This window comes from Phymastichus coffea, unplaced genomic scaffold (assembly GCF_024137745.1).
Source record: "Phymastichus coffea isolate CEN01 unplaced genomic scaffold, Cenicafe_Pcof_1.1 PCOF00063, whole genome shotgun sequence".
NCBI lineage: Eukaryota > Metazoa > Arthropoda > Insecta > Hymenoptera > Eulophidae > Phymastichus > Phymastichus coffea.
In genome coordinates, this window is record NW_026706874.1 from 905121 (window position 1) to 919876 (window position 14756).

Genomic DNA, 14756 nt, shown 5'->3' on the forward strand with positions numbered 1-14756 from the left:
GTGTGCCAGCATGACAATTAATGTGCACTTTTAGTTGCACGCCACTGCAGGAAAAATTTTTCAAATAAGAAAAAGTTTGTTGTTGGGTGCAATACGGAGATGATGGGAGTTTGAAAAGCTATATTAAATTGATAAATTTCTTGAAAAAGAAGAAAAAAAAAGAAAAAAAAAGAAAAAAAAAGAAAAAAAAAAGAAAGAGAAAGAATAATTTATACATTTGGAGTAGTTTCTTGCATTGAAAGGAAAGGTTTTAATTTAATAGCTCGATTGGGATTTTAATTCGTTTTATCGTCTAAAAAAGACTTACCGAAATTTTGAGCCCCGAGATGCACCCTTCAAATTGTTGATAGGAAATGCCTAAAATACTGTTTTCTTAGATTTTCAATAAACTATGATATTTACTTGGTATATATTGGTGAAGCGTTGTTATTGAAAGCAGTTGCAGTGTCCGCAATCTAGCGAACAAGCTGGCTCCCTCCTTCGGCAGCTGCAGCAAGTAGCTTTTATATAAACGCGTTCCACGATACCTTTACAAATCGGTATAAACGAGGCGACTCGTTATATGCCACACAAGCGAGGAATGCGCGCTTTCATGAGTATTATGAAGATGAGCGATGCACGCGATAATGGAAAAGAACGCGTGCTTCGATTTCACTCTTCTCTCTAATGAAAATCGAAAGTGTTTGGCCTTCGAAGGCACGTGGCCTTGTATTTAAGGGATGCGTGGTTAGTAACGGTTCTATTGCCTCCAACAGCATGAATCAAGCTGTACTTCCTTTTGTCCCCAGCAAAGGTAAAAAAAGGAAACATCGCGTTTCTGTTTTTATTGAAGAGGCAGTTTGAAGACTCCCATCCCAATAAATCTAAGAGAGAGATGGCGTATCGGCGAGGTTTTTGAGCTTTTATATAAATTATGCTCGCGCGCGCTTCGCTGCGGCTGAACGCGCTCCAGGCGGTTTTTGTGTTGGTGCGCGCGAGGCGTCGCTCTCCTTTAAAATCCCAAGCGAAAAACATGTATCTCGTCTGTAAGATCGCTCGCTTCGGACTACGATATATCTTCTCTCGATTTTTTACACGTCGACCACGATTCATTGTTCTCTGCTTACGTCAATGAGATTCCTTCTTTCGGAGGCGCATTTTCAATGCTATTCAAACACTCTGCTTCAGTAATTAATTTTACGATTATTGACGCTTTTCCTTGCGTTATTTATCCCTGACAAAGTTCATTTTCTTAAAGGGGGTTTACAATGAACCTCAGTCATTATTGTAAGGGGCTGCCAATTTTTTTCGTTACATTTTGAAACACGCTAAAATCAAAATACTTAATGTAATTTTATATAAAATATATTTCTCATTACTTTAGACAAACTAACATTTTTCTCTAATCCAAGGATAAATTTACTTGTTATTTTTATAAAATGTTCACAAAAAGAGTTTAACTGGAAAATCTTGAAAATTGAGGGGAAAAGGTGGTATTTTTTCGTTTTGATTTTTTATTGCCTTTTCAGTCGTTTTATCGTTTTCAACTTTTTTAGTTTTTTCAATTCAATATTTTTTCTAATCTATACATGAAGATGTTTACTTTTTACGCAAAGAACATAAAGAGAATTTGGGCTACGGAAATAAAAAACTTAGAGATTGACAGTATTGCTAAAACATGAATTTTGCAATTTAAATAAATAAAAAGACGTAATAAATATTTCTTATCATATTTAGTGTTACTATTTAGAGAACCAAGATATAGTTTAATTATTTTTCACCGTCTCCCACGATTTATTTGTGATCAGGTGAAAATGTAATCGGTGCCACCCTTAAATTTCAGGCAATAGCGAAACATATCTTTTGATATGAAGTGAAATGAAAGGCGTAAATACGGATTTGCTGTGAAAAAATGTTAATTAGATTTACACTTTTTCCGCGCATGTTGAAGGCCATCATTGGCCTTTAAATCGCGTAATTCAAAATAAAATATCCATCGCGTGTACTTCGCCGTGTGTTTTATCAGCTGGATGGATGCTTATTAGCGTATATAATTTTCGATAATCTTTGCTTTATAGTTCACTTAAGGGATGAGCAAGTATTACACGCAATTCCATAATTTTGGTTAAAAAAAATGCGCAACAAATGGCAAGAGAAGCTTCTTGCCACTTATTTTTCGATAAAATTGAAGTATCTGCAATAAGTTGCAAAGCTCTCTGGTTGTTATTTAAGACATGCCAAAGGGTACAACACGTACAAGATAATCGCACATAGTATATTGGCCTTGAAAGCCTCTCTCGCTCGCTTTGCAGATAAAGCCCGCTAACCTCGTGACTGGGCAACACAATTAAAGTCGTCGTCGTGAGTAAGCGACACAATAGCCACCTCGTTAACCATCTATATAACTCGTCGCTTTAACATCCCCTCAGCAGTCGTTCATCAAACTCTCGCGTGATAAATCAGGCCTCTTTTTACAAAAATCTTTCGCTCGAGATGAAAAAAAGCTTCCGTAATCCGAAGGCGAAAGTGGTACGATATACACGTAATATATATATTTTCCGAGTCACACGATCGGTAAGAGTGAAACTTTTGAAAGGTTCGCTGTTGTGTAGATGTGTGAAATTCAAGTTGGCCTCGAACTGTACGGCCGATGAACTATCGTTTTCTTGGTCAATGTTACACGCCACTGCTGTACTTTTCAAGTTCGTTCATCTCGTTTCAGAGATGAATGGAACGTTCGTAAGGCGATATTTTACTCGAGGATTTGATTTCGGATTTCAAACGAGTTTCGAAAAGCTGTCTTCAAGTGATATTCAACGTCATTTCATTCCTTAACAAACATGTTTGTTGAAGAAAAAAACGTCTCATTTGTAAACCTGCTGAAATAAATTGAATTTCAAATGCCCAAAAAAAAGCAGAGGAAGATATATTCATTGACGACATGCACGCAGGTTTAATTTATTTGAGGCATGTTTTTAATTTTTGTAAGACAGCTTTACAACGCGGCGCTTAAATAAAATCAGGAGACACTTTATATATACAGGAATTGTCGATTCCGAATGCAAATGCACAAGCACGCGCGCGACCAATTATTAGATTGCGCCGACACGTTTCTTTATCGTCAATTATTTCTCTCTCTATCTTTTGCGATTTTCTTCGGGTGTGAATCAACTTTGTACGAGTGGGTCAATGAATTCTGAAGGTGTTTTGCCACGCGATCAACATATCGCATCGATTTGCCAAATGTCGCATTCAGCTTTTATTCGTTTATTTATTTATTAATTTTTGGCAAGCGCTATTTCTGAAATCATGCAAGCGACTGACCAAGAAAAATGTGTGTTTTTCCGCTTCATATATTTTTTATCACTGTAAAAAATATATGAGGTTAGTGATGCCTGTGTTTGAGAAACTCCAGCCAAAAATTTTAGGACGCCTAGATCGAGCCGATTATAACCGAGTTATTAAAAAAAAAAAAAGAAAAAAATGGTCGTTGATATCAGATGACTAAATAAACTCGTTAAGTAGAAAATTTACTCGCAATTGAGAAAGTAAAGCACAAATACTCATTTTATACTAGAAAAAGCATCCAATTAACCGATCTTCCCAAAGAAAAACTTGGCAAATAAATCTGTCGGAGAAAACACAAAGCGAGAGAGTGACCCTTACGTATCGCACTCGCGCACGAGAAAAAAATAATAGAAACAGCGCGTTGTTACGTGTCCTTTAAATGGGAAAGAACATAGCAATGTCCCACGACATTCACGGCACAGGATTTACCTTTGAAAAGGGTTAAGTGTGCACTACGTATGGGCTCGCGAAAAGCAAAGGATCGCGCGGAAAAAAGCGAGCGTAGTTGTAGCACGTCGGGCGAGTTCACGAGAATAGTCGGTCCTCGCGCCTACTCTAATAACGGAAATAGCACGGCAAGCCATCCGCGCGTAAACCAAACGAGCGCGCGCGCGCTCAGCTTTGTCTTACGCGCGATTGTAAAATAGGAATTCTAATCGTAATGCAAAGGATAGTTGTAAGGCGATTTTCTGCGTGAGCGCGCGTGCGTGTGTGCTTGCGTAGTAGTGCGTATAGCAGAGGAAAACGAGTTTCGGTATTTATAGAACTTTAGCTCTCTCGCACTTGCGTATAGGTTAATTTGATAAATACCGGCGAGTTCCTTCGCCTCTGGGTTGTACAAATTATGCAATCCCCCTTGTGCGCGCGCGGGCGTTTTGTCTCGGACTTCCGCCTCTTCTTCTCGCTCGGTCGCCCGCTCGCTTGGCCGGAAATCGTATTAATAGTGTGTCGCGCGCGGAGGGGGATTAGGATTTGCCGCTGGACGCCTTTTATTACTACTGAGCGCATAGATTTCCAGCTTGACTAACATCCCAAAGCTTCCTTTCTCTTTGAGGGATGCTCTCACAATGAATCCAAGCAACGCCAGCCTCAAAAAGAAAGACAGAGCTTCAATTAAAACATCTTAAAATTCGAATGACTTCGTAAATCAACGGCATTAACATCGATTGGTTCATACAAAATAACCCCCGAGAATTCTTACGTACGTCATAAGCACACTTTTATAGCATATAGCCAATATATTACAATTAACTCGAGCCATGCATATAAACTTCGAAGAAAGTCGCAGGATAATTCCCATTCCGGATTGATTTTTGATTACACCAGGAGTAAAAATTTGGATCATTAAATAAAAATCGAACAAATTTACAGCGTGAATTAAAATGCTACCATTGCCCGTATTTCAAAAAGAAACGCCCCATAAACAACCTCATTACAACCTTTTATACGCTAGAAATTTGAAGTCAGCTCGTAAAAACAATTAATCCTCAGTCGTACTTTTTTTCTTCCGTTTGCTTTCTCATGCCGAACCGATTTCTGACAATAACTGTCAGAGGCTTTTTGGCGCATCATCATTACACGACTTGCGTGCCCTTTGATCACCTTGTCCTAGTGTAAGATCATAAGCTTCGTGATATCATTCGTACGTTGTTCTTTTCTGGATTTTTTCTTTTTCAAAATTCAACTTTTGTTTGTTTCAGGAGAACGGCTGCCTGTACTCGCACATAAGATGGGGCGAGGCGTTCGTTATCGTGTACAGCGTGACATGCAAGCGCAGCTTCCAAGAGGCTCGCGGTTTGCTCAAGCAGTTGGCCGACCTAAGGCTGCCGTCCTACTTCACTGCCTTGCTACTCGGCAACAAGCGAGATCTCGATCACGCGCGGTGAGTATTATAAAAAAACAAGTTCAGCCCCCTTCCATCGTGCATCTTGATGTGTGCGGTTCTTGCGCGTGTCTTTTGTCGGTGGGTGACAGTGCAGTCACGACGAAATCAGAGTATCTATGTTGCATGTATTGTCTTATTGGGCGAAAATTGCTTCTCGAAGAGTATAGCCTTACGACACCTATTTTATCCCGCGCTCATATAGAACGGAATACATATATTTCTCTGCGCTTGCATCGCCAAAAGACAAAGGGAAAACCGGTTTTTAATCCGTCGACGAAGGGAGTGTTTGGCGTCATATTATACACGTTGCGTGGCCAAACAATTTTTCCTGTAGCTATATAACGGCGGCAAATTGCATTTTTCCTGTATGCTAGTTTTCTAATCAATGTGTGCGAGTGTGAACCGATTGACGGTATAATGCAATTGCGACACGGTTTTATTTTTTTTTCGTACCCGTGAGAAATGACATTTGACGTAGGTGCTGACTTAAATTTAACTGACAAGCTCCGCGGCAACGCCTCTCTCCTATATGCGTCGTCTATTTCGTCATTTGACAGATTCTTCATTGTACGTAGTTTATAAGGAAGGTTATAGATTTAATAATAGCCTTATTGAAATTGTATGACATTATTGAACACTCTGTCGACTTTCTAATTAAAATAGTTTTCTTCATACTTCAAAATTTACAAAGATTTGATATAATTTTATTAATCAAGCCTACTATTAAAACCAAATAATCTATTCATTAAATTTTCTTTTAAATTGCATCTAAAGTCGTCAAAAGTCTACAATATTATTTGATTATCAAATTCAATACGAGAACCAAATAATCTATTCGATGAAATAGTACGTACGTCACTTTTCAAGTACAACAGAAAAAAAGGATCGATTCATCGAAACAAAAAATCAACCACCGAGAAAAATAATGCCACTCAACACAACTTCATCGCCATTATCTTCCAATAAAAAAAATCGCAGAAAGGTAGGGAAGTAACAAAGACTTCAACACGGCAGTAAAGTATGTGTGTACGTCGCCTACTTGCGAAAAACGAAAGTGCACTCGCGTGGTGAGCAGCAAGCAATGCATCACGCCGGGGCGTCCCATTTTTCTTTCAGCGAACAAAAGTCGCGCGGATTTTCGGCTTGGTTTATGCATACGTTCATTAATCAAGAGCGATAAAACGCTTTGTTAATTTTCCAAACTATACTTTCACGATTTTACTTTCTCGCTCTCGCGTGCGTACGCAATGACGCGCGCGATCTCCGCGATGATCGATATAAGGCGCGCGCAATCTTAATTGGGACTGTCGGTAAAGAAAAGGGGCCTTTGCGATAGCCGCTGTCTAAACTCCGATTCACTTTTTCGGATCGCACGATGTCAGCGAGGAAAGGTACGAAGTCTCGGCTTTCTGCAATTTTCATTGGTTCTCAATGTCGATTGCAAACTCTTATCCGCCCAATCGTGCTGCATTAAAATTATACGCGCTTTCACTCTCTCCTTTAGTTTTTGATAGGCATATCATCTCGTTATCTCCCTTTTATTATTGCAAATTAGATTCAATAACCCGAAAGCATATTTGCATTGCGATAATTTCGTTACGCAATTCCAAAGGATTTTCCATTTGTTACTGTCAAAAGCACGCCTACACGCTCGCACCGCGGAGTTACATATGCACCCGTAATGATCGATCTATCCTCCAACTCGATAAAAGCTTCATAGATGAGTGGCGAATCGTTAAATCAAAGCTCTCTTTCTCGACGTTATCGTTGACCGGCATCGACGGCCTTTTTCGCTAATTAAATACATATCTATCCACTGCAAGAACAATATATCCGTAAGTATGAAACAAGATGTTAACACGCTGAGAAACAGGTTACGTGCGCAGGCTCTATATGGTATGCGAGTTAAATGTATTTTTTTTTTTGCTAGAGATCGCCGACATAAGATTAAATCGTCTTATTAATGCTCATATATGCATGTATATGTTTACCCCCTGTTGCGGAGGGGGGGGGGCGATCGATTTGGAGAGTAATTACACTTAGCTGATGAAAATTCTAAAGTAGCCACGTACGTTTATTAACAATCTTGCGCGGGTACGTGTCTTATCGCGTTGAAGCGGCTCACGTTGCTCTAAATAAAAAGTATAACTCCAGTGTGATTAATACATTCTCTTCGCTAATTTTTAATGTACCGATGTTGTGTCTGATTGATTCGCATGATTTTTTACGCTAACCCCTGGCAAAAAATCTTAATGCATAAAAAATGGAAGATTTTGTCGCAGAACGTTGCGATTTCTATGTCAGACAATTTAGATTCATTTAAAAATGGACAAAATTATAATAAATGATATTTTATTGATTGAAAAATTCTATCAGAAGAATTTGCAGTAAATAATCGGAGTTCCTAAAAATGATTTCTTGTTTTGATTATTGAAATCGTTGGGGTTTCTTATTTAATTTAGTTAATGTTTGAAAATAAATTATCAGCCATTTTCTAAATTTCCTATGGAATGCGGAATGTTTTTGCTCTTATATTACTGCGAATGAGAATTATTAAAAAATTTGAAGAGTTCTAATTACTTATCACGTGGTTAAATTCCTACAATTCGATGCAAGCAATGCATTTAACAAAAGCTCTTAGAGCTAATAAATCGCCAAGCATAAGTGTCGACGAGTACATAACTTGCGAATAATATTACACGCGTATTACGCACTTCCGTTGCGATCGAATTACTGGCGTGGAATGCAAAAGGAGAGGAAAAAAGAAGCGCCAATGTTGACGTTGGAATTGCAGGAGACGCCCGTACGCGGGTGGGTTTCTACTTTGTCTGCGAGATGCACCTGTTAATTAGAGGCAGGGAGTGCGGACACGGCTTGACAATTGTTGCGTCATTCGAATGACATACGGATATTTGATCGTCTTAGCTTACGCTCTCTAGCTTTAATTTCATGCGATTAGCGTCGAGAAGAAATTGCTACTTTCGATTCATTAAAAAGAAAAATTTGTCGGCGTTGCTAAATTACACGTTGGCACAAGGTGACAGCATGGGATTTACAGTTTCATTGAATTAAAGTCAATTTATTCCAAAACTAGGCGGGAGTATCCGAATCGTAAAAGCTGGTGGCTGGGTGGGATTTTTACCAAAAGCTTCTGATTGAACGAGCACGAGACTCCGTAACGAACGAAAATGTATTATTTACAAGTAGAATGCAATGATCTAAAGGCCAAAACTGGCGTCAATGTGTTTCAGAGAGGTGTGCGTTGACGAAGGCCAACAATTATCGCTGGCCCACGGCTGTCAATTCTACGAAGTAAGCGCAGCCGAGAGTCCCGCAGGTGCAGCATTGGCTTTCCAAGGACTCCTACGCGAGGCACGTTCCGTACAATTACTACGAGCATTGCCAATTCGGCGGAAATTAGGCGTGCATTCGGTATCGCGTGTACTCGGCACGATATTCGGCAAGAATAACAACAATAACAATGGTAACGGCAACGCAAAGGATCGTAAGAAAAGGCCGTCGCTGAGTATATGACGACTCGTTTGCGCCCTCCTACTTGGTACGCGAGACGAGCCAGGCTGCCGCCAGGATGTCGTTGTCCTTAGCAGCCGTGCCGCCGTTGTCGCGACTCGCTGACCCATCGCCTGTGCGCACACGCGCAACACAAATGACGCTTTCCTTCGCAGAGGCTTCTTCTTACTTCTCATTGCGTCTATTTTACCGATTGACAATTGTCAAGAATTGGCATTACCGATCATTTGGAAACCATTTGTTTATAGCTGACATTTGCTCATGACCGATTTCTTCGATAGGGCAGAGTTGACCAAAAGATTTGCAATGTCGGTTAGACGGACTTGACAAACGAGTTTTGTGTTGTTCAACAAATTTCATAAATACATATTTTTGTACTTATTTTAGTAACGAAAGCAATACGATTGACTCGCAAGGAAACATATATATTTTCCAATCACGAGTAAATATATTAATACAAGTAATTGGGAAAGACTCAAAAACAAGAAACATTGAATTGGCCAAAAGAAATATAATGAATAAATCATGAGAAAGAAAGTAAGAGTGTAATACTTTCTTTATGAACAATGAGGATAATTTGTGATAAAAACGAAGAAGCACAAGGCTGGCCTTAGTCCTTCCCTTCCGACTTCGAAAGAGCGCGCGCGCGCGAAAGAGAGAGAGAGAGATAATTAAAAAAAAAAAATCAACGAAGCAAAAGCGAAAGTCGAGGCATACGAAACACCACACACGTGGGTGGCGCGTATATATATACGCGTGTGTACGCGCAATCGAGCAACAGGTGAGAGTGGCGCTAATGTAAACGAGCAAGACGAAACTCGGCGTATATACACGTGAAAAAAAATTCTTTTTCATTTGAGTCGAGTGAACTTTGTACATATTATTGCACGATATCATTGCGGAGATATTTTTTTTTTTTTTTTTTTTTTTGAAAATTTCAACTCTCGTTCGATGAGGAGTTTACGAGCGAAGACGAAAAGAAATTTGAGGAAGCAAACAAACATTTAATTATCCGATACTTGTCGCCAACAAGCAACCTTGCAGGCACATTGAGTGTGTACGTTGAAGCGTTAATATTTCCCGAACAAAAATGACACTTTCACACTGGTAAAGAGCTCTTGACACTTTTTCGACAAATCAAAAATGAAAGTTTCATATATACATGCGTTATACCCGTGTGTCTTTTAAAAAAGAAAAAATCAACGTTTATACCACAAAACACTCATCACCAAGCAATTAATTATGTGCCTTATCGGGGCAACGCGCTACAGTATCTTACGGATTGTGCTTTTCTTCTTTTTTTTCAAGTAAAATGTGCACTTTCAATCAAATTGAACAATAAGAAATTAAAAAATGTGATATCGAGCGGCAAAAAATGAAAATCTTGAAATTTTTATTTCCGCAAGCGAGCGAATATTTTTTGTAAATCTTTATGTTCCTAAAGTTATAAACGTTAAATAAGTAAGAACGAGAGAGCATAAATGCCAGTGAGAGAATGCGGTTAAACATTAAAAGCGTCTAGAGTATAAGGTTTTGTATATGATTACTAGAGTTTAAGCCGAAAGTATTTGCATGAATCATGTAAATCGTAAGGTATCAGAAAAATATTTTTTACTGCAAAATGAAATCTTCACAGCGACAACGTACGATTTTTTATGATCCGTTGCCATTTACACGAAAAAAAAATGTATGTAATTTCACGACAATTACATATGGAATAAAAGTCAATGGATGATTCATTGAGTTCTTCCCTTGTTCAAGCAATGATAAAAAACGACGAGTATACGTCGTCGAGAGAACTTGTAGGCTTGTATATTTTAACATCCCTTTGAACCCATGCAACACACATAAAAACTTCTTTTTTTGTACTTGTAATACACACAGATGGTTCGCTCTTGCACACATAATTATAAATATACATACACACGTATAAACATGTTATGCACATTTATACATACACACCGCGACCTTTGTAATGCTAGATTTTGTATCATAGCCGCGTCAGTGCCTTTTATTTTTTTTTTGGTTTTTTATACGTAAACCTTTCCTTAAAAACCTCTTAAAGGCTTTTCAACATTCCAATTGTATGTTTTTTTCTCGTATATGACTTTTAGATACAGCATGTGCAACCTTTCTTCCGGTTTCTGCGAGGAAATATTGTTCGACGATTATAATAGAAAAATTGTATTTTAAGTGCTAGTCACTTGTTATAGTGAATTGAAGAATAAAATTCTTTGGTTAGTAAAAATCATTATTTTCAGTGATAATTTTCCTCCATTCCTTTTTATCAATTATTATGCGTTTATATATAAAATATCAAAATAAAAATTTTCGTATTTTGCTATTTGACAATTTGAAAAGATGTTCTCATCAAGCACATATCACCAGATTGAAAAAGGTAAGACATTCTTATATGTTTAATCACAAAACAAAGTTCACCTAAGCGTGACAATTCAATCATACTCCGAGCATCTCAATCGAATTTATCAGAGCTAAGAATAATTCAAACGAACGATCTGTTCAATCGCTGCATCCAAGGAAAAAGTGAAAAATTCTTTAGATCGCATAAAAGACTTGTGAATCATTCAAAGTCGAGTCGTTAAACCCTATTCGCGAGTGAAAGTAAAAAAATACGTATACTTTCATCAATGCCCTTGCGCCGATTGCATAACGAATTTCTTTGGAATTTTGTTAATTTATTTTTATATATCCGGCAGAAAAAAAGTACTTCCTTTTTTCATTCAGCGATATCGCACGTTGACATTAATTGTAAGAAGGTACAATTCTAAATTTGATTGAAATGACGCTCATTTAATTTTAACCCCATGAACGAAAGATCAAGATATTATAATTTGTAATCACAACTCCCATTATGTATCAAAAAGCGTATTCGTAAAGTCCAACTACATGTACAATATGTTATGAGTTACCCAGCTAGAAGTTGCATTAATCTTAAGCAAGTTGCGACTTTGTATGTATGAGCCAGCTAAGCTCATCGTACTAGGCAAGAAATTTAGGCAGACATACATACAAAGTCACAACTTGCTTAAGATTAAGTATATGATCTCTAGGTGGGTAACTCATAACTTGTACCTGTACGTGTGGTTAACTTTATGTATTCGCTTTTTGATACATAACGGGGGTTGTGATTACAATTTATAATATCTTGATCTTTCGCTCATGGGTCTAATATTAAATGCGCATCATCTCAATCGAATTTAGAATTGTACCTTCTTGTAATTAATTAATTGTGAGTGTGACGGAATGACCCGTCAAATTATTAAATTACCGTGTTAATCTCGATGTTTTCACTTGTAGACTCGCTGCTACACCATCAATCAATCAGTGCTCCGCGTAATCTCGACTGGTGTAAACCTTGTTTTTCGATCAATCACTTGGCCAATTTTTACGCTTTTATTTTTGCTTATTAATATCACTGCTTTGATTTATTGACTTGTATATTTAACCAAAAACGTACTTTTAGCAAGCACCATTCTTAGAAAACATCGAATAAATCCCATTTCACAGGGCGACCTTCCAAATATTAAAATACGACATTAAACACAATAAATCAGTTTTTGCGTATTTCCATTCCTCCCTATCTGAATTATTCAAGAAGCGAGGCTCTTTGTTCCGTTGCGATGGCGCCAGGTAAAGTAACCAACTATGGCCGTATGCGCCTAATTTTCACACCATTGTCAGTCATCGTCACAAAGCTGCGAAACACAGAAAGGCTACTGACCTGCACAAAAAAGTTATTTTCGATGTTCACTGCGGGTAGGAAGATTCATCATTGACGGATTATTTTTAGCTAAGGATCGCTTGTTGCTTCGAAGCTTGTCGTTCGGTTGATATATATATATATATATATATATATATATATATATATATATATATATATATATATATATATATATATATATGTATATATATATAGTCTTCTCTTTTACTTCTCGACAAATGTTCGTAGGATTTATATCCGAGAGCATTTAAAAAACGAAAAGAATTAGCTACATATTGTTTCTAAAGTATAAACGACTCAATTAGCAGCGAAAAAGACAGATTTAAAAAAAGAAACTAGTTTAGACGACGACGCCTGGCGCCAACTGTGTTTACGTTTATTCGCGCTTATGTTTTTTTATGTCTTCCGTGCCTAATAAAATTTAAATCTCGACAGACAGAGGAAGAAATGAAATCGTTCGCGAAGACTTTTTCATTATGCGACAAGCACAACAAGACAGTTTAAAGATAGACGCACGAGCGTGTACATCCAAATAGACACACGATGATAAAAACAATTTTGTTCAAACTTCCTCGCGGATATTTTCGTGCGTAATATGTGTAGGAAGGCGCGCGGAGCTGCGAGATTTCGGAAAGAAAGCTTTTATCCGATAAGACGCGCACAGCAATGAAACCGAAAACGTGCCGTGTCTCGCATTGCTGTTTTTATACATGCCCACGTTGGCATGATATTGACTTACACACTCGCCTCTTCTAATCGCTCCTTGGATTATATCCATTCGGAGTTGTTGCAACAAACGCGCACCGTCTATCCCCGTTTCAGCGACCACGAGAGTATCATAAAAATAACAGCAACAACTTCTCTCGGGAACAGAACTATTCTTTTTGTTTTCTCTCGACACACGAAGAAAAATACTTTTTGCTCTAGCCGCTGCTGTGTTATTTCGCTTCTTTCGTCTTTTTTTTTCTCTTTTTCACTTGCCAGATAAAGGTAAGAGAGCGCCTCGCGAACATTCGCATGCCGATTGCCAATCCGATTTATTAAATCTCCTCGCGAATCGTTACAAGCGCTTAGGGACTTCTCCCCGCGTATAGATGTAACGTGTGTTGACTGAAGGGACTCTCTCGCTGCACGCGAGTCTACCTGCGCGTTATATTCGATTTTTTATTATTCAATTTGCGGAATATAGAAACATTATCTTTTCTCAAATCGAGTGAGATCTTCGAAATCTCCAGTGCATAAATAAACAATATCGTCTGGAAAGTGTATTTAGAGGAATGGCTTTCCAAAGACAACATTGTTCCCCCCGTCGAGCGCGAAGCACACGGTGATGTCGCGTCTTTTGTTGGGTAATAAATATCGTGCGCCAGTCTCTCTCTCTTTCTCTCTCTCTCTCTCTCTCTCTCTCTCTCTCTCTCTCTCTCTCTCTCTCGAGCGCATCTCTCGTATATGAGATGTCTTTTCCGCTTGAATCCAAATCGATTCGCTTCGAGAGATATCTGCTAGCCGCGCAATTTGCCGCGTCTTCTCTCTGTCTGTCTGTCTCTCTCTGTCTGTCTCTCTCTCTCTCTCTCTCTCTCTCTCTCTCTCTCTCTCTCTCTCTCTCTGTTTCTCTTCGCCGTTTGAACCTCGTCTTTTATTTATCATCAGATAGATGTCGTCTTACAGATAGCGAGCGAGGAGACATTCGTTATTTTTGAATGAAATTTGAATTTGAATAACCCGCAGCATTTTGATTTTTTTAAATTAAACTTTGGTTACTTTTTGCAATTTTCGAGCACATACCGGTCTCACAATAGAAAATGAAAAAAGTATTAGGACAGTGACGTAAAGTGTGATATAAAGTGATCTCTCCGTATTAAATCATATGAGAGTTTGTAAGTTGGTAACGAAACACAATTATCAGCTATAGTGATAAAGAAATATAATTTTTCAGTCATTCACATTGTAAAAATCCATACAAATCGTTAAATTTTAAGCTTTGCTTTTTACAAGATGGTGGTTAAATTCAATTTTATGATAAATAGCATCCAAAAATACCAAATATCGGCCACACCGATTTCCGTGACGTAAAAATATCTCTGAGTATACATTGTTAAAAACCCACTTTTCGTAAACTCACTGCACGAAACCCTGTCCCGAAACAACTAGAGAGAGAGAGAGAGAGAGAGAGAGAGAGAGAGAGAGAGAGAGAGAGAGAGAGAGAGAGAGAGAGAGAGAGAGAGAAATCATCTTGCACTGAAAAAAGTGGTTCTACCTGTATATGTGACG

At 38.2% G+C, this 14756-nt stretch overlaps 1 protein-coding gene across 1 annotated transcript in view; it reads left to right on the forward strand.

The window, feature by feature from the left end:
* LOC131667113 (ras-related and estrogen-regulated growth inhibitor-like) overlaps positions 1-10936 on the forward strand; it is a 28460-nt gene extending 17524 nt beyond the window's left edge. The window contains exons 4-5 of the mRNA XM_058940325.1: positions 5028-5209; positions 8464-10936. Of these exons, the coding sequence (XP_058796308.1) occupies positions 5028-5209; positions 8464-8746 (465 nt within the window). The 3' untranslated portion in view covers positions 8747-10936. The remainder of the gene's footprint in view (positions 1-5027; positions 5210-8463) is intronic.
* The last annotated feature ends 3820 nt before the right edge of the window (positions 10937-14756 follow it).